Raw genomic sequence first — 27650 nt, 5'->3', positions numbered from 1 at the left:
TTTGCTTGGCCATCTGGATGTCTTCTCTGGAGAAATGTCTATTCATGTCTTCTGCCCTCTTTTTAAATGGATTATTGATTTTATTGGTGTGGAGTTGTACAAGTTCCTTGTATAGTTTGGATACTAACCCTTTATCAGATATATCATTAGCAAATATCTGTTCATATTCTGTACATTGTCTTTGAATTTTGTTGATTGTTTCCTTTGCTGTGCAGAAGCTTTATATTTCCATGTAATCCCAATATTTTATCTTTGCTTTGTTTCCCTTGTCTCAGGAGCCATTTCTAGAAAAGTATTGCTGCAGCTGATGGAGAGACAGATCTGCCTGTGCTCTCTTCTGGCATGCTTATGATATCAGGTTCCACATTGTGGGTTTTTTTTTTAACATTTATTCATTTCTGAGAGAGAGAGACAGAACACAAGCAGAGGAGGGTGAGAAAGAGAGGGAGACACAGAATCCAAAGCAGGTTCCAGGCTCTAAGCTGGCAGCACAGAGCCCAACGTGGGGCTCAAACTCACAGACTGTGAGATCATGACCTGAGCCGGAGTAGGAAGGTTAATCAACTGAGCCACCCAGGTGCCCCACACGTTTTGATCCTGAATCCACATTGAGTCTATTATGGCATATAGTGTAACAAAGTGGTCCAGTTTCTTTCTTTTGCATGTTGCTGTCCACTTTTGCCAACGCCGCATTTTATTTTTTTAATATAATTTATTGTCAAATTGGTTTGCATACAACACACACTGCTCATCCCAACCAGTGCCCTCCTCCCTGCCCATCACCCACTTTCCCCTCTCCCCCCCGCATCTACCCTTAGTTTGTTCTCAGTCTCATAAGAGACCCAGTCTTAAGAGTCTCCTCTCTCTGTAACTTTTTTTCCCCTTCCCCTCCCCCATGGTCTTCTGTCTAGTTTCTCCAGATCCAAATATGAGCCAACACCACATTTTAAAGATACTTTCTATTTGCCATTGCATGATCTTGTCTCTTTGTAAAAAAATTAATTGGCCATAAAATCCTGGGTTTATTGCTTAGTTCTCTGCTCTCTCCCATTGATCTGTGTCTACTTTTGTCCCAGTACCATAATGTTTTTATTACTACAGCTTTGTAGTGTAACTTGAAATCTGGAATGGTGATACCTCCAGCTTTGTTGTACTTTTTAAAGATTGATTTGTCCATTCAGAGTCTTTTTGGTTCCATACAAACTTCAAGATGGGTTGCTCCAGTTCTGTGAAAAATGCTGTTGGTATTTTGATGGGCATTGCATTAAATCTGTAGATTGCTTTGTGTACTATGGACATGTTAACATTATTTTTCTTCCAATCCACGAGCATGGAATATCTTCCCATTTCCTTGTGTCACCTTCAATTTGTTCATCAGTGTTTTATAGTTCTCAGAGTACATGTCTTTCACCCCTTTGGTTAAGTGTATTCCTAAGTATTCTCTTATTTTTTGGTGCCATTGTCAATGTGATGGCTTTCTTAATTTCTGTTTCTGCTGCTCCGTTATTGTATAGAAATGCGTGCATTTCTATATATTGATTTTGTATCCTGTGACCTTACTGAATTCATTTATTGGTTCTGTATGTTTGGGGGGAGTGTCTGTAGGGTTGTCTATATGTAATATTGTGTCATCTGCAAGCAATGAACACTTTAATTCTTCCTTGCCAGTTTGGATAACTTTTATTCCTTCCTCACATCTGATTGCTGTGGCTGGGACTTCCAGTATAATATTGAATAAAATTGGCAAGAGAGGAAATCCTTGTCTTCTTCCTGTCCTTAGGGCAAATGCGCTCAATTTTTCACTAATAAATATGATGATAGCTGTGACATCACTGCTATATATGTGACCATCTGTTCTATTGTACTTTTTTAATTTCCTATATCATTTATTTCTGCTCTAATCTTTATTCTTTCTTTTCTTCTACTGCTTTGGGGTTTTATTTGTTCTTCTTCTCTAGCTCTTTTAGTTGTAAAGTTAGGTAGTTCTTTGAGATTTTTCTTGATTCTTGAGGTGTGCCTATATTGCTATACTCTTCCCATTTAGAACACCTTTGGCTGAACCCCAAAGATTTTGGGCCATTGTATGTTCATTTTCATTTCTGTCCATGTATTTTTTCATTTCCTCTTTGATTTCTTGTTTGACTCACTCACTGTTTAGTAGCATGTGATTTAACTTCCATGTATTTTATGCTATTTCAAGGTTTTGTGTTGTTTTGTTTTTTTTGTTTTTTGGGGTTTTTTGTTTGTTTTTTGGGTTTTTTTACTGTGGTTAATTTGTAGTTTCACAGTGTTCTGGTGACAAAAGATGCTGGCTACACTTTGAACTTTTTGAATTTGTTGAGACTTGAGACTTTCTACTTTCTTTAAATTTACTTTTTCCTTTTAAGTTCTTTATATTATTATTATTATTATTATTATTATTATTATTATTTTGGATCTCACTTCTTTTAATGAGCAGATTAAAACACACCTAGGATCTAGCTTCTTTTTTTGTCTAGACTTCCTTGTAACATAGATATTACTCTCAGTAGCAAGAATACAAAAGTCTTTACTAACATCAAAATAGTGACCCAGATAAAATGAAAAGACAGAGTAATTCACCTCAAAGAAAGAAAGAACAAAGTAAACAGAACCATTTATATGCTGCTAACAAGAGAATGATTTGAGAGCTAAAGACACTTGCAGATTGAAATTGAAGGATGAAGAAAGATTTATCATGCTAATGAACACCAAAAGAAAATAAGAAGCTGGAGTAGTCATTCTTGTATCACACAAGCTAGGTTCTAAAGCAAAGACAAAGGCTGTCTTATGTAGTAAGAGATGAAGAAGGTTACTACATCATAATCAAGGGGTCTATCCGACAGGAAAATCTAACAATTGTAAATATTTATGCTCCCAACATGAGAGTATACAAATATATACATCAATTAGTAACAAACCTAAAGAAACTCGCTGATACTAATAGAAAATAGTAGGAGACTTTAATACTCAATTTAAGTGAGAGACAGATTACTTAGCAGAAAAATCAACAAGGAAACAATGGCTTTCAGTGACACACGGACCAGATGGATTCAATTGGTATACGCACAACATTTCATTATAAAGCAACACATACACGCTTTTCAAGTGTAATTGGAACATTCTCCAGGATAGATCACATGCGGGGTCATAAATCAGGCCTTGACAATACTCATGGATAGGAAGAACAAATATTGTTAAAATGTTTTACTACCCAAAGCAATCTACACATTTCATGCAATTCCTACCAAAATACCAGCAGCAAAATACCACAAAGATAGTACAAATAATTCTAAAATTTCTATGGTACCACAAAAGATCCCAAACAGCCAAAGCAATCTTGAAAACGCAAGGCAAAGCTGGAGGCATCACAATTCCAAGCTTCCAACTCTATTACAAAGCTGTGGTGAACAAGACTGTATCATAGGGGCACAGAAACAGACACATAGATCAATGGAACAGAATAGAAAATCCAGTAATGGACCCACAACCATATGGCCAACTAATGCCCAACATAGTAGGAAAAAATATCCAATGAAAAAATGAGTCTCTTCCACAAATGGGGTTGGAAAAACGGGACAGAAATATGCAGAAGAATGAAACTGGACCAATTTCTTACACCATACACAAAAATAAAGTCAAAATGGATAAAAAGACCTCTGTGACACAGGAAACCATCAAAATCCTAGAGGAGGACTCAGGCAGCAACCTCTTTGACCTTGGCCTCAGCAACTTCTTACTAGACATGTCATGGGAGGCATGGAAACAAAAGCAAGAATACAATATTGTGAGTTGCTCAAGATAAAAACCTTCTTCACAGTGAAGAAAACAATCAACAAAATGAAAAGGCAACCTTCAAAATGGGAGAAGATATTTGCAAATGACATATGTGACGAAAGGCTAGTGTCCAAAATCTATAACAAACTTATCAAACTCAACACCAAAAAAAACCTAATAATTCCATTAAGACATGGGAAGAAGTCATGAATAGATATTTTTCCAGAGAACACATGCAAATGGCTACAGACACATGAAAGGATGGTCATCACTACTTATCATCAGGCAAATACAAATCAAAGCTACAATGAGCCATCACATCACACCGGTCAGAATCGCTAAATTAACAACACAAGAAACAACAGGTGATGAAGAGGATGTGAAGAAAGGGGAATACCTCACACTGTGCCTGGGAATGCAAACTGGTGCAGGCACTCTGGGAAACAGTGTGGAGCTTCCTCAGAAAGTTAAAATAGAACCACCTATGACTCAGCAATGTCACTACTAGGTCTTTACCCAAAGGCTACAAAAACACTGATTTGAAGGGGTACGTGCACCCTGATGTTTATAGCAGCACCATCAACAATAGCCAAATAATGGAAAGAGCCCAATGTCCACTGACTGGTGAATGGATCTTGGTATCTACACACAATGGAATGTCATTCAGCCATAAAATAACGATATCTCGATGTTTACAGTTCCATGGATGGAGCTAGAGTGTATTGTGCTCAGCAAAATAAGTCAGTGAGAGAAACACAAATACCATTTTTATTCACTCACATGAGGAATTGAAGAAACTAAACAGATAAGTATAAGGGAATCAAAGAGGGAGGCAAACCATGAACCAGACCCTTACCTACAGAGAACAGACTGAGGGTTCCCGGAGGGGATTGGGTGGGGGATGAGTGAAATGGGTGATGGGCATTGTTGTGATGTTGTATGTCGGTGATGAAATTGCTAAATTCTACCCCTGAAAGTAACATTACCCTATATGCTACCTAACAGAAATTTAAATTAAAACTTGATTAAAAAAAGGAAAAAAAGAAAAGGGTCGGGATGTGAGGTGATAGCCATGTTAACTAGCTTAGTTGTGGGCATGATGTCACCATGTCCACATACACTCAACCATCAAGCAGTTACTTTCTTTTATGTTTTCAAAAGACAACAGACTTTATTGCACAGCAATTCAATGCATTCAAACGTGATGAATGCAACGTAAAATATTATTCTTCACAGTTTGCCTCAATTCAATTTCCTTGACCAATTCTTCATTTTCCTTCAAAATGCTGCATGTCAAACTGGAGGCTCCACAGCTCAGGACCTGAGCGTCAACTGTAGCTCCCTGCATGCCGTGTGCACTGGGCTCCCAACATTCTTCGGAACGTCCTCTGAGAAGTTGTTGGAAGACTTTCATCAGTAGGACCTTTGTTCATGTCACATCACAGGCTCTGCTGCACCTGCCAGAGCTGGCGAAGGCCCATGTGGCCAGTGGGGCCTCCCAGCCTTCCTCCCTGGGTGGCTGGAAAGCTGCACACTGTACAAAGGTACAATTTTCATTTGTCATCATACTCCAGTGAAGCAAAAAGCAGCAACAACAACGAAACAAAAGCATCAGAAAAGTGAAGGCAGACACACAGACCCACAGAAGGGACTGGAGCCCCAATGATTTGCACCCCCCCCCCCAGTTCCACCAGCCAATACATTCCCTGCATGCCTCAGCCCAGCAAGGCAGTTTTCTGTCCTTTGTGACTGGAAGCTCCCCTCTGATGGACGTGGATGTGGCCCCTGGGAATGCTGGGCTAATGTGCATCTTCTTTACAATGTTCCTCCACACTTCTCTCTTCCTTTCTTTAAAATATTCCCCTATTCCTTTTCTTACCTGCTTGCCTTTTTCTTCACGTGTCCTCACCTGTCCCACTCTTACCCTGTCTTATTGACACTGACATCTGGATCAATCCCTATCCTGGGTGTTTTCGTGGGTTTCTAACAAACCACTGATCAGGAATAGAGTGCTGGTTCAGCTGCTGGATAAGTGACTGGTAAAAATTTCTTCCAGGGTTTTCCTAGACATGAAAGGACAAGCTGTATCAGCCTTTAATAAACCAGGAAATGTCATGGCAATGGCAGTGAAATACTCAAAATGCAGGAAATTTTCTATGGATTTCTTTTGAACACAATACGTCTATTCATTCATTTATTCATTCTTTCATACATTCTATCATTCATTCATTCATTCATTCATTCATTCATGACTTACTCAGCTTTTTCTATTTGTATGGGAAACATGTTCTCGGAGAGTGGTTCCAAAATGTATGAGAGGCAGCTGTGTGTCCAGATACTTAACATATAATGAATAATCTCATCCTTTAAGCTTTTTATTCTTTGATGTCTACATTCAATCTTCCAGAGGCAAACATCAAAACTGTTAAATAAGAAAATTTAACTTCATACATTTGAGCAATAATTTCTTTATTAAATGACCCATGAATCGCGCATCACCCCAGCTAGCACACAGGTAGGCACCTTGAGAAGTTGTACAAATGGAAGGTTTTCACAGAGGGAGGGTGGGGCCAGGGGGCTGGTAGCAAAGGAGAAGGGTTGTTCCAGGATTCAGGCCTGTTTTCTTGTGGGAAGAGCAAGGAGTCTTATCCTGCACATGACCTTGTCTTCCTTAGGGGGTTGGAGAGGTGCCAGGTGACAGATTCAGTGGTACTGATGGAAAGAAAAATTTCCTGCCTGACTCATTAGGCTACATTTCTGGGGTCACTGAAATTAGTTAGATGGGGTATGAAGCCCCAGGGAGGGAACTCAGCTGATGACATCATTTTGGGTCTACGATTTTCTTTTTCTAACAGGATGTGGCTCAAGGGCATGTATCTTCATTGTCTTCTTCCCCCACCAGCAGGAGCTGCCCTTGGTTCCCTGCTGGCTGGTCTGCTTGGGACAGCAGGAGCTGCCCTTGGTTCCCTGCTGGCTGGTCTGCTTGGGACAGAGAGGGGGTCGCTACCTCTGCTCTGGTCCAGTCCCCTCCTCAGCCAGGTGCTTCGTGTATCAGTTTGGAGACTGGGCCTTCTGAGAGTTCCCCCCTTTGTCTCAGCAGATGGAGCCTCTTAGTCTGGGACAAGGTGTGTTCCTGTCCCTTCCCCCACTGGCCCTTCCTCCAGCTCCTGAGTGGCTTACTGTGCCCTGAGGTAGTGGGGCTCTCTGCCCTTCCCACACCCAGTGAAGGCTTCTTTCTGTGTGGGAGATGGTGGCCTTCCTGCCCTTCTCAGGAGGGAGCTGCTCAGAGGCCTCAGGCTTGTACCACCATAAAGCAGTTCTCTGGTCTGTGTCCTGGATGCCAGTCTGTCGGGAGCCCCTGGCCAGGTCGATGGGAAAAGCCTAGCGATACAGCAAATTTCTGGGACTCATGCTAGCCTTCAGTCATTTGTTAACACTTATAGCTGAAGTAATCTTTCTGGTTTGTAGAGACTCTGGCATCTGTCCTATGTAAGCAAGGGTTTGCATGCCATATTTCCTTGGAGGCATCTCTATTTCCCTAGATTTTGCGTTAACAAGCTGCTCTGATCCTCAGCTCTGTAATGTGATGAGGCTTTGGGGCGATGGTGAGGTGTTTGTGGGGTTCAGAGCCAACAGCCAACAAAGAATTCTTGAAGACGTCTTTGGTGCAAAAAGGTGATTTCATTAAAGTAGGGGGACAGGACTCATGGGCAGGAAAAGCTGCCCCAGACCCTGTGGAGAGACTGGTTATATATTTGGGAGCTGGGGGAGATAAAGTGGAGGGGATGTTTCCAATGAGATTGTCATATGCTAAAGAACAACTCACAGGATACTGGAGGCCTAGCTATTGGCAAGCTTAGGTTGTTTTCCTTCTAGCAAAGAATTAGCATTAAGACAGTAGGCAGTTCCTGGAGAAATGTTTTACTCTGCCTGCCCCAAGTATTTGTCAATGGGCTGTAGGTCATAAAGGAAATTTAATTTCACCTGCCATTTCCTTCTTGCCTTTGTTCCCCTTATCACTATGAAGGGTGATGTTGGGGCTCCAAGAAACTGAGTCTATAGGTTTCTGGAGATGAGGCTATTGATAAGACTGCCTTTTTCTTGCAACTCACTAAGATATTTGTAAACTGATGGAGACTCATGTCCTACAGGACTGCGATCTTATCAGTTAACCATTTGTTTTCCCCCTTTCCTTTGTTCTTGGGCAGCCAGGGGTGCCTGAGGAATGTCACACATATCCCACCTGTAGTTTGGGGGCGGGGGTTGCTGATTGCTGCCTGTCAGCTTTCTTTATGCTCCCTGGTGATAATGGCTTCAACAAGTGATTTTGATCATGCAGCTTTTCAAAATCTTGAGTCTTTGGAATGAGTTTTTTTCTCTCTATGTTAAAATGAAAACTTTCCCCACAACTATTTTCCTCCTTACATTAGCCTGAGATTATATCCATTTACTGGTCAACGAAGAAATAACAAGACACATAGCCCAAACACATTATCCAGATGATATAAATCACCAAGAAATATTGAAGAGCCTGTAAACACTCTAGGACACCATAAAGTAGTTCAGCATGTCTAGCAGATGCCAGTTCATGATAAGACAACCACGGAACATTCTAGCAGGAATACTAAGAAGAGAATCTGGGAACACCATTCCAGAACACTCTATTAACTCCGTGCGTTACAAATTCTCATAGTTTCTTATTACAAGTAATGGGAGATTTGCACTAGGATCTTTTGTGTGAACTTCATGATTATTAGCATATGGCTTATTCTAAAGAAAAATGTGTAAGATTCTCATTTCATCAAGTATGATTACAACTAATGCTTTCTTAAGCTTACAAAAATTTATGTTGATATCTCCATAATTTTCAAGAATGATTGTATGCCGACACAAAATTATTCAATCATTCAGAAATAATCATAGAACTCCTATCACTTGCTGGCCCTCTCCTCGATATTGGGGATCCGTTACAAGAGGGATGTGTATCTAACACCCTAAGGTGACCAATGAGGTCACAATTCTCAGTGGGCAAATATCACTTAAATGTAACCACTGTAAAAAATATTAGTTCGGTTCGATCATCTCCCCACGGCAGTGTGGAGTTGCTTGGATCTCTCTCTCTCTCTCTCTCTCTCTCTCTCTCTCTCTCTCTCTCTCCCTCTCTCTGCTCCTCCCCTGCTCACAGTGTCTCTGCCTCCCTCAAAACAAAATAAATAAACTTTAAAGTAGTAGAACATATTGTTTCAAGCAGTTGTGTTCTTGGGTAGAGTCTGTACATTATAATCAAACACAGCATCTGCAGTTCTGGGGAAGGTGGTGTTGTAGGTGTTGATATCACCTCTTCCCAACTACAAAACCCCCATATCAGTTTAAATAACGCAGAAAATGACTCAAAGAGTGGCAGCACTAACTGTCCACAGAGGTCATATAGAACAGGGTAGGATGGATAGAGGCGAGGTAGGGAACTCAGGGGACACACAGGATGCCCGGTGTCCACAGGAGGAAGAGGTGCAGAGGCCCTGATAAAGGATAGAAAGGGACCACACCAGGGAGCCCACCTGGGAAGAATTCCCATAACACTTGGCGTTGAAAACCAGAAAGGTATAGTTTCTGGAGTTCCTATACTCTGTGGGGCTTAACACCTGGAATATAAAAACCAGCAGGCTCAGCTCTGGGGCAGTCAAGAGGAAACTGAGTGCTCCTGCTCTTAAAGAAATGGCACAAGAAACAGCCCCACCAAGTTATAGCAAAGAAGCAGCAGTTGGAAATACGCCTGGGGCATCTGGGAGGGAGATTTACTAATCTCAGAGCAGGACCACCAACACCAAACGCCACCCCTCCGTGCCTGGCAACTGCTTATCTAGTGGAGCAAGACTGACAATGAGACAACCAGACAGCCTCTCCTCCAGCTGCCAGTCCCAGGTACCAGCAGACAACTTTCTTGTTGCTTGTTTGTCTTCCTTTCTTTTTCCTTTTCTTTTCTTTTTAATTTTTTAATGTCTTAGTTATTGATTTGGAGAGAGACAGAGACAGAGTGAGAGGAGGAGGGGAAGAGAGAAAGAGACAGGATCCCATGCAGGTTCTTCACTTTCAGCATAGATCCACCACAATGAAGGGCACAAGCTCATGAAACCATGAGGTCATGATCAGCCAAAACTGAGAGTTGGACGCTTAACTGACTGAGCCACCCGGGTGCCTCTCTTTTTTCTTTTATTTTCTTTCTTTTTTCTTTTCTTTTCTATTTCTTTCTTTCCTCTTCTTTTTTTCTTTTGAAATCAAGCTCATAGTTTCTGGTTTGTTTTGGTCAATACTTTTATTGATCAGGCATTCTTATTCTATTCATTTTCCACCTTCTCTCTTTCTTATTCTTCTTTATTTTCTTCTCTCTTTCTCTGGATTTAGCCTTATACTTATTTGATTCTCTGTTTGGATTTATTTTCACTCCTTTCATTTTTCTCTTTTAATGGGATCAGGCTTCCGCCTACCCCAACCTATACCTTTCTTTTTTTTTTTTTTTTCCACGCACACTTCAACAAACAAAGTAAAGCACATCTGGATGAAGGTGCAGACACTCCACTGCAAGCAAAGAGGATCTCTACAGAGGACTCAGCAGTGGGATAGAACAGCCAAAAAACAACAGCAGAGTCCACACAACATACACCAAAAACACCTCCTGGAGTGTGAGATCCTGGACAGTGTATAACCCTTTTTTAATATAGTAGTCCTCTCAGGTGAAGGACATATAACAAGCTTTTGAAACACACACAAGACAGAAATATGGCCAAAATGATAAAACAGAGGAATTCTCCCCAAAAGTAAGTTCAAGAAGAAATCACTGCCAGAAAATTACTCAAAATTGATATAAATAATATATCTGAACAAGAATTTAGAATAACCGTCATAAGACTAATAGCCAGGCTTGAAAAAAAAAAAAAAGCATAGAAGACACCAGAGAAAACTCTTGCTAGAGAGATCAAAGACCTAGGAACCAGTCAGGGTGAATTCAAAAATGTTGTACCTGAGATGCAAAATAAACTAAATACAGGGACAGCAAGGATGGAAGAAGCAGAGGAAAGAATAGGTGAAATAGAAGATATGATTAGAAAAAAATAACGAAGCTTTAAAAAGAGGGAAATGAAATTACTAGATCATCAGCAGAGAATTAGAGAACTAAGTGATTCCATGAAGCAAAACAATGCCCACATCATTGGAGTTCAAGAAGAAGATAAAGAGAAGGGGGCAGAAGGTTTACCTGAAGAAATTATAGCTGGGAATTTCCCTATTCGGGGGAAGGAACCAGGCATCCAAGTCGAAGAGGCACAGAAAACTCCTGTCAAAATCAACAAAAACAGGTGAACATCATGACATGAACCACCAGTGAAACTGACAAAATATAAACATAAAGAGAGAATTCTGAAAGCAACTTGGTAAAAACGGTCCTTCACCTACATGGGTAGACACATAAGTGTGGTCGCAAATCTGTCCACTGAAAACGGCAGGCCAGCAGGGAGTGGCAGGAAATAGTCAACATGCTGAATTGGAAAAGTATGCAGCCAAGAATCCTTTATCCAGCAAGGCTATCATTCAGAATGGAAGGACAGATAAAGACTTTCTCAGACAACAAGAACAACAACAAAAACTAAAGGAGTTTGTGACCACTAAACCAGCCCTGCAAGAGCTCCCGAGTGGGATTCTGTGAGTGGAAAGCACCAAAATTTACAAAGGACTAGAGGACATCACAACAAACATAAGACCTACAGATAACACAATGGCATTAAATTCATATCTTTCAATAATTACTCTTAATGTAAATGAACTAAATGCCCCAATCAAAAACATAGGGTATAAGAATGAATTAAAAAAATAAGATTTTTCTATACACTCCCAACAAGAGACTCATCTCAGACCTGAGGGCACCTGCACATTGAAAGTAAGGGGATGGAGAACCATCTGTCACTCTCCTGGATGTCAAAAAAAGAAGAAGAAAGAAAAAAACCTGGAGTAGCTATACTTATATCAAACTAGATTTTAAAAAAGACTGTGACAAGAGAAGAATAAGGGCATTATATCATAATTAAGGGGGCTATCCATTAGGAAGAACTAGCAATTATAAATACTTATGTCCACAACATACAGCACCCAAACAGATAAATCAGTTAATCACAAACATAAGCAAACTTATTGATAATAATACCGAAATGGTAGGAGATGTTAATAGTTCACTTACAACAATGGATAGAGCATCTAGGCAGAAAATCAATAAGGAAACAATGGCACTGAATGACACATTGGACCCAATGGACTTAACAGATATAATCACAACATTTCATCCTAAAGCAGCAGAATACACATTCTTCTCAAGTGGACATGGAACATTCTCCAAAATAGATCACTTACTGTGTCACAAAATGGCCCTCAACTGAAAGGAACAGCTTTGAATCCAAATGACAGCCCTGCCTTAGTTTAAAGCTAGGTTCTCTTTTCTGCTTATTATGGATCTTTGATAAGAAATACAATTGCTGAGAAGTCTGTTTTGCTTGTGAGACCTTTCCTGATTGTAACCCGCTGTGTAGTAGAATGGGCTGTAAAACTTCCTAAATGTAGTCTGATATGTAATGGAATGAGTGATTGTATACAAACTAACCGGCATTTCTCGCTTCTGTAAACCTGCCTGCTTAGCACATTCCTCACCTACCCCCTTCCCCCTTTCTTCCTCCCGCCACAAGTAAAAAACCTCCCCTGTGCTATTTGTCTCTGTCTATAAAAACGCTATACCAACCCTATTCGTGGCCTCTTGTGTCACCGGCGACGAGTGCACAGAGGACCAGGTTCGAACCTGCAATAAACGACCCTTGCCGCTTGGCTTTGACTTACGACTCTGGTGGTCTTTTGTGGGAGGTTTTGGAACTTCAGGCATTACATTTGGAGGTCCCACCGAGATCTCCCCCGAGCCCACCAGACTTCTGGTCAACGGGTCGTATTTGATTCCGATCGGTAAGTAAGCCGGCTCTAACATTCTTCCTTTTCTCTCTGATCTGTGTTTCTTCTCTGGAGAACCGGTTCTGTCTGGAAGCTGGTGTGACCCTGGCAGACGCGCTATACGGCACCCGGCCGGGGTCAGTTGGAGACGTCCACTGACATCTGGGGGCCTTCTTGGCCCATCTGGGGGCCTTCTTGGCCCATCTGGGGACCTTCTTGGTCCATCAGGGGACCTTCCTGGTCCATCAGGGGGCCTTTTTGGCCCATCAGGATTCTTTTCTGTGGGCTGCTTACGCCCAACGCGCCTGCGAACTAAATACTTTCATTTTCTCTATGAACTTCCAGAGTGCTAAGAAATATCTCTAGGCGTCTAAAAGAAAAAACCATCTAGGCATGCCAATTGTTACCCGTATTTTGATGTGATGTGTGTCTGTGTGTCTGTCTGTTAAATCGACTGGAATGATTGTTGGGAGTCAGGGGCACGCGCCTGACTTACCCTATGTGTAGTCCCACGGCATAAGCTACAGGATTCGAGTGGGCTCTAACCCGATTTCCGCGGTGATCCTCATACGGCTTAAGGCGGTCAAAATTTATTTTGATCCAAGCAGGGGGTTTATACCTGCCCGCCCATGCTAAGAGGCACCTAAGTTCCCGCGAGGGACGCGGACGGGCGAGTACGCGAGTGCTTCTATGTCAGTCTAGATGTATTGTCACCCCTGGGCCCTTGTAATAACCGCCATCCTAGCCATAACCCTTTCTGTTGGGCTGGCCAAGACGGCCCCAGAAAGTTGAAACCACTGTCAGAGATTCTTGTTGGCTCTTGTTTTTCTTTCGTGCGTCGGACGTTTTATTGGAATTAAGTGTTTTTTCGGCTGATCAGAATTAATTATTCCATCCTTTGTTCCTCTTTCCTCCTTCCTCAGCTGCCTGCGGCTTTCCCTCCCGCCCCTCCACCCGGGGCCCAGCCAGGCCGCCAGGGGTCTCACCCTCGGAGGTCGCCTGTGCGAACTCCATCGCTGATTTCAGCCGCTTCAGGGCCCCCTCCGTGCCGCCCCCTTCTCTTCTCCTCTTCCTCAGAATCATAACATGGGCCAAACGCAGAGCACCCCTCTCTCCCTCCTTCTCGCCAACTTCAGGGACGTAAAAGCTAGAGGACACAACTTAAGCCTAGACATTCGCAAAAGGAAGTTGATCACCTATTGCCGCTCTGCATGGCCCACCTTTGGGGTCAATTGGCCTACAGAGGGAACCTTCTGCCTCCCTGTGGTCCTTAAAGTAAAATAAAAAATTTTCCTACCAGGGAAAGAAGGTCACTCGGATCAGATTCCCTATATTCTGGTGTGGCAAGATTTAGTAGAAAACCCACCTCCTTGGATGGCCTCTTCCTTAATAGCAGAGTCATGCCAAATCCTAGCGGCTAAACCTATCAACCCTCCCAAGCCGCCAACTCCAACTGCACCCCCTGTTCTCCCCGACAACCAAGATTTACTTTCCCTTGACCCTCCCCCTTACCAGGTTCCTCCTCTTATTCCGCAAGCTGCCCCTATCCCTGCTGTGCCGGCAGAGCCTCCCGTAGCCCAGCCCATAGGAGAACTAGAGAATAGGGAGGCTCAACCCGCGCCCAAGCCTAGTGGGGGCAAAGTCCAAGGGCCGTCGGACATACCCGTAGGCGGGCTCCACATGAGCCAGGACTCCGCCTTCCTGACTCCACCGTAGCTTTACCCTTACAGGAAATAGGGCCTCCCGATGAGACGGGGAACCCCCGACTTCAATACTGGCCCTTCTCTACCAGTGACCTATATAACTGGAAAACCCAGAATGCCCGATTTTCTGACAACCCTAAAGATTTAATAAGTCTCTTAGACAGCGTTATGTTTACCCACCAACCCACCTGGGATGATTGTCAGCAGCTCCTCCGAATCCTGTTCACCACCGAGGAGCGAGAAAGAATTCAATTGGAAGCAAGAAAGCTGGTTCCTGGAGATGACGGCCAACCCACTGCTCACCTTGATCTCATTAATGCAGCTTTTCCCTTGACCCGACCCCCACAGGATGGCTGGGACTACAACACGGCAGAAGGTAGGGGACGGCTACGCATTTATCGCCAGACTCTAATGGCGGGTCTCCGGGCTGCTGCACGCAAGCCCACTAATTTGGCAAAAGTGTATTCAGTGATACAAGGTAAGACAGAGAGCCCTGCCGCTTATTTAGAAAGATTAATGGAAACCTTCAGACAGTATACCCCCATGAACCCCGAGGCCCCCGAAAATCAAGCTGCTGTTGTAATGGCCTTTGTAAATCAGGCAGCCACTGATATTAAAAAGAAACTCCAGAAACTAGAGGACCTGGAGGGAAAACAGATTCAGGACTTACTCTGCATTGCCCAGCGTGTCCTTAATAATAGAGAGACTCCAGAGGACAGGCAACTTAAAGCCACCAAGAAAATGACCAAAGTCCTGGCCGCTGTTGTCCAAAAGCCCCTGGATAAACAAAAGCCCCTAGATAAGGACCAATGTGCCTATTGCAAAGAAAAAGGCCATTGGGCCCGAAAATGCCCTAGAAAGAAAAAGCCACGTCATGATCAAAAACCATGGCAGCCACAAACCACACCCGCCCTCTTCACTCAAGATGCAGAATAGGGGGGACGGGGTTCGGATCCCCTCCCCGAACCTAGGGTAACGCTACAAGTGGAGGGGAACCCAGTTCAATTTCTAGTTGACACAGGAGCACAACATTCGGTCTTGATCAGGCCCCATGGAAAAATTTCTCAAAAATCTTCCTGGGTCCAAGGGGCTACCAGAATAAAAAATATCCCTGGACCACCCAGAGGACTGTGGACCTAGGAAATGGAAAGGTCACCCATTCCTTCCTAGTCATCCCCGACAGCCCATGCCCCTTATTAAAAAGAGACTTACTCACTAAAATGGGGGCCCAAATTCATTTTACGCCAGGGGGCCCCCAAGTGACTGGCCCTCACAACCAACCCATTACCACACTTACTCTAAGATTAGAAGATGAATATCGACTCCACCAGGGGCCACCCTCACAAAGTCAAAACATAGAGCCCTGGCTCCAACAGTTTCCAGGAGCATGGGCTGAAACCGGGGGTTGGCTAAACATCGCCCAGCTCTATTCATAGAACTGAAACCGGGGGAAGATCCAGTTCGGGTCCGACAATACCCAATGTCAATGGAGGCCAGAAATGGCATCACACCACATATCCGTCGCCCCCTAGACTTAGGCATCTTGCGTCCCTGCCATTCAGCCTGGAACACCCCCCTGCTGCCTGTACGAAAACCTAACAGTGCGGACTATCGTCCGGTACAAGATCTGAGAGAAGTTAACCGCCGAGTCATGGACATACACCCAACAGTACCCAACCCCTATACCCTCCTAAGTGCCCTCAGCCCAGAAAGACAATGGTATACTGTCCTTGATTTAAAAGATGCTTTTTTCAGCCTGCCTCTGGCCCCCAAAAGTCAAGAGCTCTTCGCCTTCGAGTGGTCCAATCCTGAGAGAGGCATAAATGGGCAACTCACCTGGACCCGGCTCCCCCAAGGATTTAAAAACTCACCCACCTTGTTCGATGAGGCACTTCACGAGGATCTGGGTGAGTACCGGAATCAAAACCCCAAAGTGACTCTCTTGCAGTACATTGACGATCTTTTAATCGCCGCTGAGACTGCCAAAGCTTGCTTGCAAGGCACCAAAAATCTCCTCCGGACACTTGGTGCCCTGGGGTACCGGGCTTCAGCAAAGAAAGCCCAAATTTGCAGATCCGAGGTAACCTACTTGGGGTATCTGTTAAGAGAGGGCCAACGATGGCTCACTGATGCATGGAAGGAAACCGTCCTCCGCATCCCCTGACCCACAAAGCGAAGGCAGGTAAGAGAATTCCTGGGATCGGCCGGGTTCTGCCGCTTGTGGATACCTCGGTTCGCCGAGATAGCTAAGCCTCTTTACCTGGTCACCCGAGAACAGGCGCCCTTTGAGTGGACAGAGAAAACTGAGCAGGCTTTCCAGCAAATCAAACTCGCCCTATTGTCGGCGCCAGCCTTAGGGCTCCCCGATGTCTCCAAACCCTTTCATCTCTTCGTAGATGAAAACAAGGGGGTAGCCAAAGCAGTGCTAACGCAACTCCTTGGTCCATGGCCCAGGCCCATTGCCTATCTTTCAAAAAGACTAGACCCAGTAGCGGCTGGCTGGGCCCCTTGCCTCCGTATGATCGCTGCTACAGCTCTAATGGTAAAGGATGCTGATAAGTTAACTATGGGACAAGAGTTACATGTTACAACCCCTCATGCCATCGAGGGAGTCCTCAAACAACCTCCTGACCGATGGATAAGTAACACCCGACTGGTTCACTACCAGGGACTATTATTAAATCCCCTCAGAATCATTTATGCTCCCCCCCGAACACTAAACCCTGCCTCCCTGTTACCAGACCCGGACTTGGATACCCCCCTCCATGACTGCGCTGAGATATTGGCACAGTTTCATGGAGTTCGGGAAGATTTACAGGATCACCCGCTGCCAGACGCCGAGGTTACCTGGTTCATTGACGGCAGCAGCTTTGTACATCAAGGTCAAAGGTACGCGGGGGCAGCAGTCACAACTGAAACTGAGACTGTTTGGGCAGAGCCTTTGCCAGCTGGCACCTCTGCCCAACGAGCTGAACTTGTGGCCTTAACCAAGGCAATGACTTTGGGAAAAGACAAGAAACTAAACGTGTATACCGATAGCAGATATGCTTTTGCTACGGCCCACACACATGGAGCTATATACAGAGAGAGGGGACTGTTAACTGTAGAGGGGAAAACTATCAAAAACAAAGAAGAAATATTGGCTCTTTTAAAGGCACTCTGGCTGCCTAAACGACTAGCCATCATACATTGCCCAGGCCACCAAAAACTGGTCACACCGGTGGCCAGAGGAAATAATTTGGCTGACCAGGTGGCCCGAGAGGCAGCCTTACAGGTGGACTGTGCTTTAATGACCACCCTACCAGACCCCGGTTCAGCTAGTTTACCAGAAAATCCCGCCTACACTAAAGAAGACCTAAACTGGATCCAAAAATTACCTTTAACTCAGTGCCTTAACGGATGGTGGAGAGCAGCAGACTGTAGCATAATCCTCCCAGAAGAAATGGGAAATAAAGTCTTATCCAAGATGCACCGAGCCACTCATATGGGCACAAGAAAAATGCAAGACTTAATAAGACATGCTAGGATCACCATTAAAGACTCCAGGACAAAAATTGAGCAGATAGTTACTAGCTGTAAAGCTTGTCAATTAACTAACGCCACCAACCACGGGAAAAACCCTGGCTCCAGAACCCGCGGAACCAGGCCGGGAGCCTATTGGGAAGTAGACTTCACCGAGGTAAAGCCTAAAAAATATGGATATAAATATTTGTTAGTGTTTATAGATACCTTTTCAGGATGGACAGAGGCCTTCCCCACCAAGCATGAGACTGCGCAGATAGTAGCAAAGAAAATGTTAGAAGACATCATACCCAGGTACGGATTCCCTACCCTAATAGGATCAGACAACGGACCAGCATTCATTTCAAAGGTAATACAAGGGATAGCGCAGTTTATTGGGGCTGATTGGAAACTACATTGTGCATATAAACCCCAAAGCTCAGGACAGGTAGAAAAAATGAATAAAACTCTAAAAGAGACCTTAACTAAATTAACCATAGAGACTGGCGCTAATTGGGTAGTCTTACTCCCCTACGCTCTGTTCAGGGTGCGGAACTCCCCTTACAAACTGGGATTAACCCCCTTTAAAATCATGTATGGAGTGCCCCCCCCCTATAATTCCCAACCTACAGTCTAATGTGTTAACTGAATTTGATGATCATAAATTTATTTCCCTGAGGGAACTCCAGCACACCCACCAGGAAGTTTGGCCTAGATTGAGAGCCATTTATGAGAACGGGCCCCCTCCTGAGCCGCATCACTACCGACCCAGAGATTGGGTATACGTGCGGAGACACAAGCAAGAGACCCTCCAACCACGGTGGAAGGGACCCTACATTGTGATCCTAACCACACCCACTGCTCTCAAAGTTGACGGGATTGCTACCTGGATCCATTACACCCACGCCCGACCAGCTGATCCCTTTGCGGTTCGTGAAGACTTCGTGCCGGAAGCCAACACTGCCTGGACGGTTGACCAGAGTAAGACTCATCCTTTAAAATTGACTCTGCGTCGAAAACCTGACCCCAAAAACCGGCTGAGACCAAAGGCCTGGGTGTCCCATACCAAGACTGTTGCTGCAGCTCTGGACCCACAATGATCGGAGGAACACTCATTAGCGTGCTCCTGTTCACCTCCTACGGACTCATAAGTATTGCAGGCAACCCCCACATACCCTATACTTTAACTTGGGAGGTTTCTAATTTAGAAACACAGGAAGTCTATAATACTATCCTGCTCTCCGCTTTACTTGGGCCTCTGGCCATTCTACTTCTCGCTCTCACATTAGGCCTCTGCATCATAAACAAAATTATTAATTTTGTCCAAGACAGGTTCAATGCTGTACAATTAATGGTCTTACGAACTCAGTACCAACCGCTCGAGACATTACAAATAGAAAACTGAAGATCCATGATTGGCTCTTTAGGCACAAGGAAAAGGGGGGAATGAAAGGAACAGCTTTGAATCCAAATGACAGCCCTGCCTTAGTTTAAAGCTAGGTTCTCTTTTCTGCTTATTATGGATCTTTGATAAGAAATACAATTGCTGAGAAGTCTGTTTTGCTTGCTGTTTGCTATGAGCATTGTGAGACCTTTCCTGATTGTAACCCGCTGTGTAGTAGAATGGGCTGTAAAACTTCCTAAATGTAGTCTGATATGTAATGGAATGAGTGATTGTATACAAACTAACCGGCATTTCTCGCTTCTGTAAACCTGCCTGCTTAGCACATTCCTCACCTACCCCCTTCCCCCTTTCTTCCTCCCGCCACAAGTAAAAAACCTCCCCTGTGCTATTTGTCTCTGTCTATAAAAACGCTATACCAACCCTATTCGTGGCCTCTTGTGTCACCGGCGACGAGTGCGCAGAGGACCAGGTTCGAACCTGCAATAAACGACCCTTGCCGCTTGGCTTTGACTTACGACTCTGGTGGTCTTTTGTGGGAGGTTTTGGAACTTCAGGCATTACACAACAGGTACAAAAATGTTGAGCTCATACCATGCATATTTTCAGATCACAACACTATGAAACTTGAAATCAAACATCAGAAAAAATTTGGAAAGCCTCCAAATACATGGAGATTAAAGAACATCCTTCTTTAGAATTAATGGGTTAACCAGAAAATTAAAGAAGAAATTTAAAAATACTCAGAAGCAAATGAAAATGAAAACATGACAGCCCGAGTGCTCTGGGATGCCACAAAGGCAGGCTGAAGAGGAAAGTACACTGCAATCCAGGCCTGTCTCAAGAAGCAAGAAAGGTCCCAAATACACAACTTAATATTACACCTAAAGGAGCTAGAAACACAGCAGCAAATTAAGCCCAAAGCCAGCAGAAGCAGGGAAATAATAAAGATTAGAGCAGAAATAAACTATATGGAATAAAAAAAAACAAACAACAGTAGAACAGATGAATGAAACGAAGGGCTGGTTTTTTGAAAGAATACACAAAATTGATGAACCCCTAGCCAGACTTCTCAAAAAGGAGAGGACCCAAATAGATAAAATCATGAATGAAAGAGGAGAGATCACAACCAACACCACAGAAATACACTTGTAAGAGATTACTATGAAAAATTATATGCCAACAGATGGATAATCTGCAAGAAATGGACAAATTCCTGGACACTCACACACTACCAAAACTCAAAATGGAAGAAATAGAAAATTTGAACATACCCATACAAGCAAAGAAATTGAACCAGTTATCAAAAATCTCCCAACAAATCAGAGTCCAGGACCAGATGACTTCCCAGGGGAATTCTACCAGGCATTTAAAGCAGAGTCAATATCTATTCTTCTGAAACTGTTCCAAAAAAATAGAAATGGAAGGAAAGCTTCCAGACTTATTCTATGAAGCCAAAATTACCTTGACTGCAAAACCAGACAAAGATGCCTCTAACAAGGAGAATTACAGGCCAGTATCCTTGAAGAACATGGATGCAGAAATTCTCAACAAGATACTAGCAAATTGAATTCAACAGTACATTAAAAGAATTATTCACCATGATCAGGTGGGATTCATTCCTGGGTTCCAGGGATGGCTCAATGTTCACAAGTCAATCAACATGATACACCACATTAATAGAAGAAAGAATAAGAACCGTAGGATCCTGTCAATAGGTGTAGAAATAGCATTTGACAAAATGCAGCATCCTTTCTGGATAAAAACGCTCAAGAAAGTCAGGATAGAATGAACATACCTGAATATCATAAAAGCCATATATGAGAGGCCCACAGATAATATCATCCTTGATGGTGAAAAACTGAGAGGTTTCATCCTGAGATCAGGAACACGACAGAGATGTACACTCTCACCACACTTATTCAACATAGTGTTGGAAGTCCTAGCCTCAGAAATCAAACAAAATGAAATAAAAGACATCCAAATTGGCAAAGAAGTCAAACTTTCTCTCTCTGCAAATGACATAATACTCTAAATGAAAAACTGGAAAGACTCCACCAAAAACCTGCTAGAGCTGATCCATGAATTCAGCAAAGTCATGGGATATAAAATCAATGTACAGAAATCGGTTGCATTTCTATACACCAAAATGAAGCAACAGAAAGAGATATCAAGGAATTTAGCCCATTTACAACTGCACCAAAAAACATAAAATACCCAGGAATAAACCTAACCAAAGAGGTAAAAGATCTGTATGCTGAAAAGTATAGAAAGCTTATGAAAGAAACAGAAGTACAAAGAAATGGAAAAACATTCCATGCTCATTTAAGGGAAGAACAACTATTGTTAAAATGTCAATACTAACCAAAGCAGTCTATGCATTCAATGCAATTCCTAACAAAATAACACAAGCATTCTTCACAGAGCCAGAACAATCCTAAATTTGTATGGAACCACAAAATCCCAAATAGCCAAAGTTGTGTCAGAAAAGAAGATCAAAGCTGGAGGCATCACAATCCCAGACTTTAACCTGTATTACAAAGCTGTAATCATCAAGACAGTAGGGCATTGGCACAAAGACAGACACATAGATCAATGAGATAGAATGGCGAACCCAGAAATGGACCCACAAACATATGGGCAAATAATCTTCGACAAAACAGAAAGAGTATCCAATGAAAAAATGACAGCCTCTTTAGCAAATGGTGCTGGGAGAACTGGACAGCAACATGCAGAAAAATATACGGACCACTTTCTTACATCATACACAAAAATAAATTCAAAATGCGTGAAAGACCTACGTGTGAGACAGGAAGCCATCAAAATCCTACAGGAGAGAACAGGCAGCAACTTCTTAGACCTAGGCCATAGCAACTTTTGACTTGACATGTCTCCAGAAGCAAGGGAAATAGAAGCAAAATTTAACTATGGGGACCTCATCAAGGTAAAAATCTTCTGCACAGCAAACAATCAACAAAACTAAATGGCAACCAATGGAATGGGAGAAGATATTTGTAAATGACCTGTCAGATAGAGGGTTAGTATCCAAAATCTATAAAGAACTTACAAAACTCAACACACAAAAGACAAATAATACAGTGAAGAAATCAGCAGAAGACATGAATAGACACTTTTCCAAAGAAAACATCCCAGTAGCAAACACACACATGAAAAGATGCTCAACATCACTCATTATCAGGGAAATGCAAATCAAAACCACAGTGAGATACCACCTCACGCTGGTCAGAATGGCTAAATTAACAACTTAGGAAACAAGGCTATGGAGAAAGGGGAAAAATTTTGCACTGTTGGTGGGAATGTAAACTGGTGCAACCACTCTGGAAAACAGTATGGAGGTTCCTCAAAATATTAGAAAATAGAACTACCCTATGATCCAGCAATTGCACTACTAGGAATTTATCCAAAGGATACAAAAATGATGATTCAAAGGGGAACATGAACCCCAATGTTTATAACAGCACTATCAACAATAGCTAAATTATTGGAGGGTGTGGATGGCTCCGTCGGTTAAGCATCTGGCTTCGGCTCAGGTCATGATCTCACAGTCCGTGAGTTCGAGCCCCGCATCAGGCTCTGTGCTGACAGCTCGGAGCCTGGAGCCTGCCTCAGATTCTGTGTCTCCCTCTCTCTCTGCCCCTCTCCCGTTCATGCTCTGTGTCTCTCTGTCTCAAAAATAAATAAACATTAGAAAAAAATTTTTTTAAATAGCTACATTATGGAAAGAGCCCAAATGTCCACCAGCTGGTGAATAGATTAAGAACATATGGTACATATATACAATGGAATACTACTTGGCAATAAAAAAGAATAAAATCTTGCCATTTGCAACAATGTAGATGGAACTGGAGGGTATTATGCTAAGTGAAATAAGTCTGTCAGAGAAAGATACTTATCATATGATTTCACTCATATGTGGAATTTGAAAAACTCAACAGATGAACACGGGGAAGGGAAGAAAACTATATGGTAAAAACAAAGAGGAAGGCAAACCATAAGAGACTCAAATACAGAGAACAAATTGAGGGTTGCTGGAAGGGGGGTGTGTTAGATGGGTATCAGTAATTAAGGAGAGTACTTTTCAGGATGAGCACTGGGTGTCATATGTAACAGATGAATCACTGAGTTCTACTCCTGAGGCCAAGGCTACACTGTATGTTAACAAACTTGAATATAAAAAAATTCCACATATAAGAGAAAACAGATGGTATTTGTCTTTCTCTGACTTATTTTGCCTAGCATAATACACTCTAGCTTCATCCACATTGTTGCAAATGGCAAGGTTTCATTCTTTTTCATGGCTGAGGAATATTCGTGTGTGTGTGTGTGTGTGTGTGTGTGTGTGTGTGTGTAGGTATATAAGAAGTCAAACTGTCACTACATATATATATCACATCTTCTTTATCCATTCATCATCAGTCAATGGACATTTAGGCTTTTTTTGTACTTTGGCTATTATTGATAATGCTGCTATAAACATGGGGACCATGCACCCCTTTGAATCAGTATTTTTGTAGCCTTTGGATAAATACCTAGTAGTGCAATTGCTGGATTGTAGGGTAGTTCTATTTTTAACTTTTTTGAGGAAGTTCCACACTGTTTCTCAGAGTGGCTGTATGACTTTGCATTGCCACCAACAGTGTAGGTGGGTTCCCCATTCTCCACTTCCTTTCCAGAACTGTTGTTTCCTATGTTGTAAATGTTAGCCATTCTGACAGGTGTGAGGGGGTATCTCATTTTGATTTGTACTTCACTGATGATGAGTGATGTTGAGCTTTTTTATTCATGTGTCTGTTGCCCATTTGTATATCGTCTTTGGAAAAATGTCTATGTCTTCTGCCCATTTCTTAACTGGATTATTTGTGTTTTGGGTGTTGAGTTTGGTGAGTTCTTCCTAGATTTTGTATACAAACACTTTATCAGATGTGTCATTGACACATATCTTTTCCCTTTCCATAGTCTGCCTTTTAGATTTATTGATTGTTTCTTTTACTGTGCAAAAGCTCTTTATCTTCATGAATTCCCAATTGTTCATTTTTTGCTTTTGTTTCCCTTGCCCCTGGAGATGCGTCTAGTTAGAAGTTGCTATGGTCAATGTCAGAGAGGTTGCTGTCTGTGTTCTCTTCTAGGATACTGAGGTCTTTTTGTGTATGGAGTAGAAAGTGGTCTAGTTTCATTCTACTGCATGTTGCTGTCCAGTTTTACCAACAGTATTTATTGTACAGACTGTCTTTTTTGCTTTGAATATTAATTCCTGCTTTGTCAAAAATTAGTGGGCCCTGTAGTTGTGGGTCCATTTCTGGGTTTTCTATTCTGTTCCATTGGTCTATATGTCTATTTTTGTGTCAGTACCAAAGATGACTATCTTTGTAATGTAGTCTATAGTCCGGAATTGTGATGTCTCCATAATTGCTTATCTTTTTCAAGATTGCTTTTGCTATTTAAGATCTTTTGTGGTCCCATACAAATTTTAGGATTGTTTGCACTAGCACTGTGAAAAATTCTGGTGTTATTTTGATAGGGATTGCATGAAATGTGTAGATCGCTTTGGGTAGTATAAACATTTTAACAATATTTGTTCTTCCCATCCATGAGCATGGGAAGTTTTTCCATTTCTTTGTGTCTTCTTCAATTTCTTTCATAAATTTTCTATAGTTTTCAGTGTACAAATCTTTTACTTATTTGGTTAGATTTATTCCCAGGTATCTTATGGTCTTTGGTGTAATTGTGAACGGGATTCATTCCTTGATTTCTCTTTCTACTGGTTAATTATTGGTGCATAGAAATGACAATAGATTTCTGTAGGTTGATTTTGTATCCTGCAATTTTACTGAAGTTGTGTATCAGATCTAGCAATTTTTCAGTGTGGTCTTTCAGGTTTTCCACATAGAAAATCAGGTTGTATTCAAATAGTGAAAGTTTGACTTCTTCCTTGTGAATGTGGATGCCTTTTATTTCTTTTGGTTGTTGATTGCTGAGGCCAGCACCTCCAGTATTATGTTCAATAACAATGGTGAGAGTGGACATCACTGTCTTGTTTCTGACCCTAGAGGTAAAGCTCTCACTTTGGCCCCATTGAGGATTAGCTGTGGGTCTTTCATATATGGCCTTTATGATGTTGGGGCTGTTCCCTCCATCCCTAATTTTTGAGGGTTCTTATCAAGAATGGATGCTGTCTTTTGTCAAATGTTTTTCAGCATCTATTGAAGAGATCACACGAATATTATCCTTTCTTTTACTAATGTGGTTTATTACATTAATTGATTTGCAAATATTGAACCACCCCTGCAACCCAGGAATAATTCCCATTTGATTGTGGTAAACACTTCTTTTAATGTTCTGTTGGATTAAATTTGCTAGTATCTTGTTGACAATTTTTTGCATACATGTTCATTAGAGACCTTGGCCTGTAATTCTCCTTTTTACTGGGGTCTTGTCTGGTGTTAGTAGCAAGGTAATGTTGACCTTGTAGAATTTGTTTGGAAGTTTTTCCTTCCATTTCTATTTTTTGGAACAGATTGAAAAGAATAGATATTAAATCTTCTTTAAATGTTTCATAGAAAATCCATAGAAGCCCTCTGATTCTGAAATTTTGTTAGATATTTGATAACTGATTCAATTTCTTTGCTAGTTGTGGGTCTGTTCAAGTTTTCTATTTCTTCCTGTTTCAATAGTTTGGGTAGTTTCTATGTTTCTAGGAATTTATCCATTGCTTCCAGATTGGCCACTTTGTTGGCATATAATTTTTCATAATATTCCCTTATAAATTCTGTTTCTGTGGTGTTGGTTACATCTCTTTTCTCAATCATGATTTTATTTATTTGAGTCTTACCTCTTTTAGATAAGTCAACGTATGGGATTATCAATTTTTAAAAATTCTTTCAAAGAATCAGCACCTGATTTTATTACTTTATTTTACTGTACGGTTTTTTTGTTGTTGTTAGTATGTAACTTATTTCTGCTCCAATCTTTATTATTTCCATTGTTCTTTCTGCTGACTTTAGACTTCATTTGCTGTTCTTTTCTAGATCCTTTAAGTGTAAGGTTAGGTTGTGTATTTGAGATTATTCTTGTTCTTGAGGTAGGCTTTTATTGCTATATATTTTCATCTTGTGACTAGTTTTGCCACATCCCAAAGAGTATGGACAGTCGTGTTTTCATTTTTATTTGTTTCCATGTATTTTTTTTTTCTTTTTTACTTTCCTCGTTGACCCAAACATTCTTTAGTAGGATGTTCTTTACCTTCCATGTGTTTGTGGTCTTTCCAAATTTTTTCTTGGGGTTGACTTCAAGTTTCTTAGTGTTGTGGTCAAAAAATGTGCATTGTATGATCTCAATCTTTTTATGTTTGTTGAGGCCTGATTTGTAACCCAATATGGATCTATTCTGGAGAATGTTACATTTTGCATTCAAAAAGAATGTATATTCTGCTGCTTTAGGATCAAATGTTCAGAATATGTCTGTTAAGTCCATCTGGCCCAAGGTATTCTTAAAAGTTATTGTTTCCTTGTTGATTTTCTGCCAAGATGATCTATTCATTGTTGTAAGTGGGGTATTAAAGTCCCCTTCTATTTTTGTATTCTTCTCAAGCATTTCTTCATGTATGTTACTAATTGATTTACATATCTGGGTTGTGCCAAGTTGGGGGCATAAATATAATTGTTAGATATTCTTATTGGATAGTCCCTTTTATTGTTTTGCAATGCCTTTCTTCCTCTCTTGGTACTGTCTTTGGTTTAAAATCTGGTTTGTCTGATACAAGTATGTCTATTCCAGTTTCCTTTTGATGTCCATTGGTATGGTAGATGGTACACCATCCCCTGACTTTCCTTCTGCAGGTGTCTGTCTTTGGGTCTAAAATGAGTCTCTTGAAGGCAGCAAATAGATGGGTCCTATATTTTTACCCTATGTCTTTGAATGGAGCATTTAGTCTTTATATTCAGAGTGGCTATTGAATAGGTATGGATTAGTTCCATTTTACTACTTGTTTTGTTTTTGTTTCTGGACATTTTCTGTTTCTTTCTAGTCTTTGTTGCTTTTGGTCTTTCTATCCCCATTCAAAGAGTCCCCTTTAATATTTCTTTCAGTGCTGGCTTAATGATAACAAACTCCTTTAGTTTTTCGTTGTCTGGGAAACTCTTTATATCTCCTTCTATTCTGAATGATAGTGTTGCTGGATATAGAATTCTTGGCTGCATCTTTTTCCCACTCAGCACATCAAATATATCATGTCATTCCCTTCTGTCCTGCCA

At 41.8% G+C, this 27650-nt stretch overlaps 2 protein-coding genes across 2 annotated transcripts; both read left to right on the top strand.

Moving 5' to 3' along the window:
- The first annotated feature begins 14463 nt into the window (after positions 1–14463).
- On the top strand, positions 14464–15581 carry LOC128778809 (uncharacterized). Its single transcript, XM_053908890.1, has one exon. The coding sequence runs from the start codon at positions 14646–14648 to the stop codon at positions 15411–15413; it is 768 nt and encodes a 255-aa protein (XP_053764865.1). The 5' UTR covers positions 14464–14645; the 3' UTR covers positions 15414–15581.
- A 1050-nt stretch (positions 15582–16631) lies between these two features.
- Positions 16632–19124, top strand: LOC128778808 (uncharacterized). The gene is made up of 2 exons (XM_053908882.1): positions 16632–18348; positions 18668–19124. Exons 1-2 carry the CDS (start codon positions 16996–16998, stop codon positions 19076–19078), a joined length of 1764 nt encoding a protein of 587 aa, XP_053764857.1. The 5' UTR covers positions 16632–16995; the 3' UTR covers positions 19079–19124.
- Positions 19125–27650: the final 8526 nt, after the last annotated feature.

Source organism: Panthera pardus, unplaced genomic scaffold (assembly GCF_024362965.1).
Source record: "Panthera pardus isolate Hobbes unplaced genomic scaffold, ASM2436296v1 HiC_scaffold_21, whole genome shotgun sequence".
Classification (NCBI taxonomy): Eukaryota; Metazoa; Chordata; class Mammalia; order Carnivora; family Felidae; genus Panthera; species Panthera pardus.
The sequence above is the reverse complement of the archived record's forward strand: the minus strand, read 5'-3'. Positions and strand labels throughout refer to the sequence as shown.

Bases quoted from the DNA above. Each gene is read 5' to 3' on its own strand.
- LOC128778808 (XM_053908882.1), top strand. From the start codon at position 16,996: ATGATCGCTGCTACAGCTCTAATGGTAAAGGATGCTGATAAGTTAACT. The intron at 18,349-18,667 runs GTAATACAAGGG...AGGGAACTCCAG, and splicing joins GACCAGCATTCATTTCAAAG to CACACCCACCAGGAAGTTTG.
- LOC128778809 (XM_053908890.1), top strand. From the start codon at position 14,646: ATGTTTACCCACCAACCCACCTGGGATGATTGTCAGCAGCTCCTCCGA.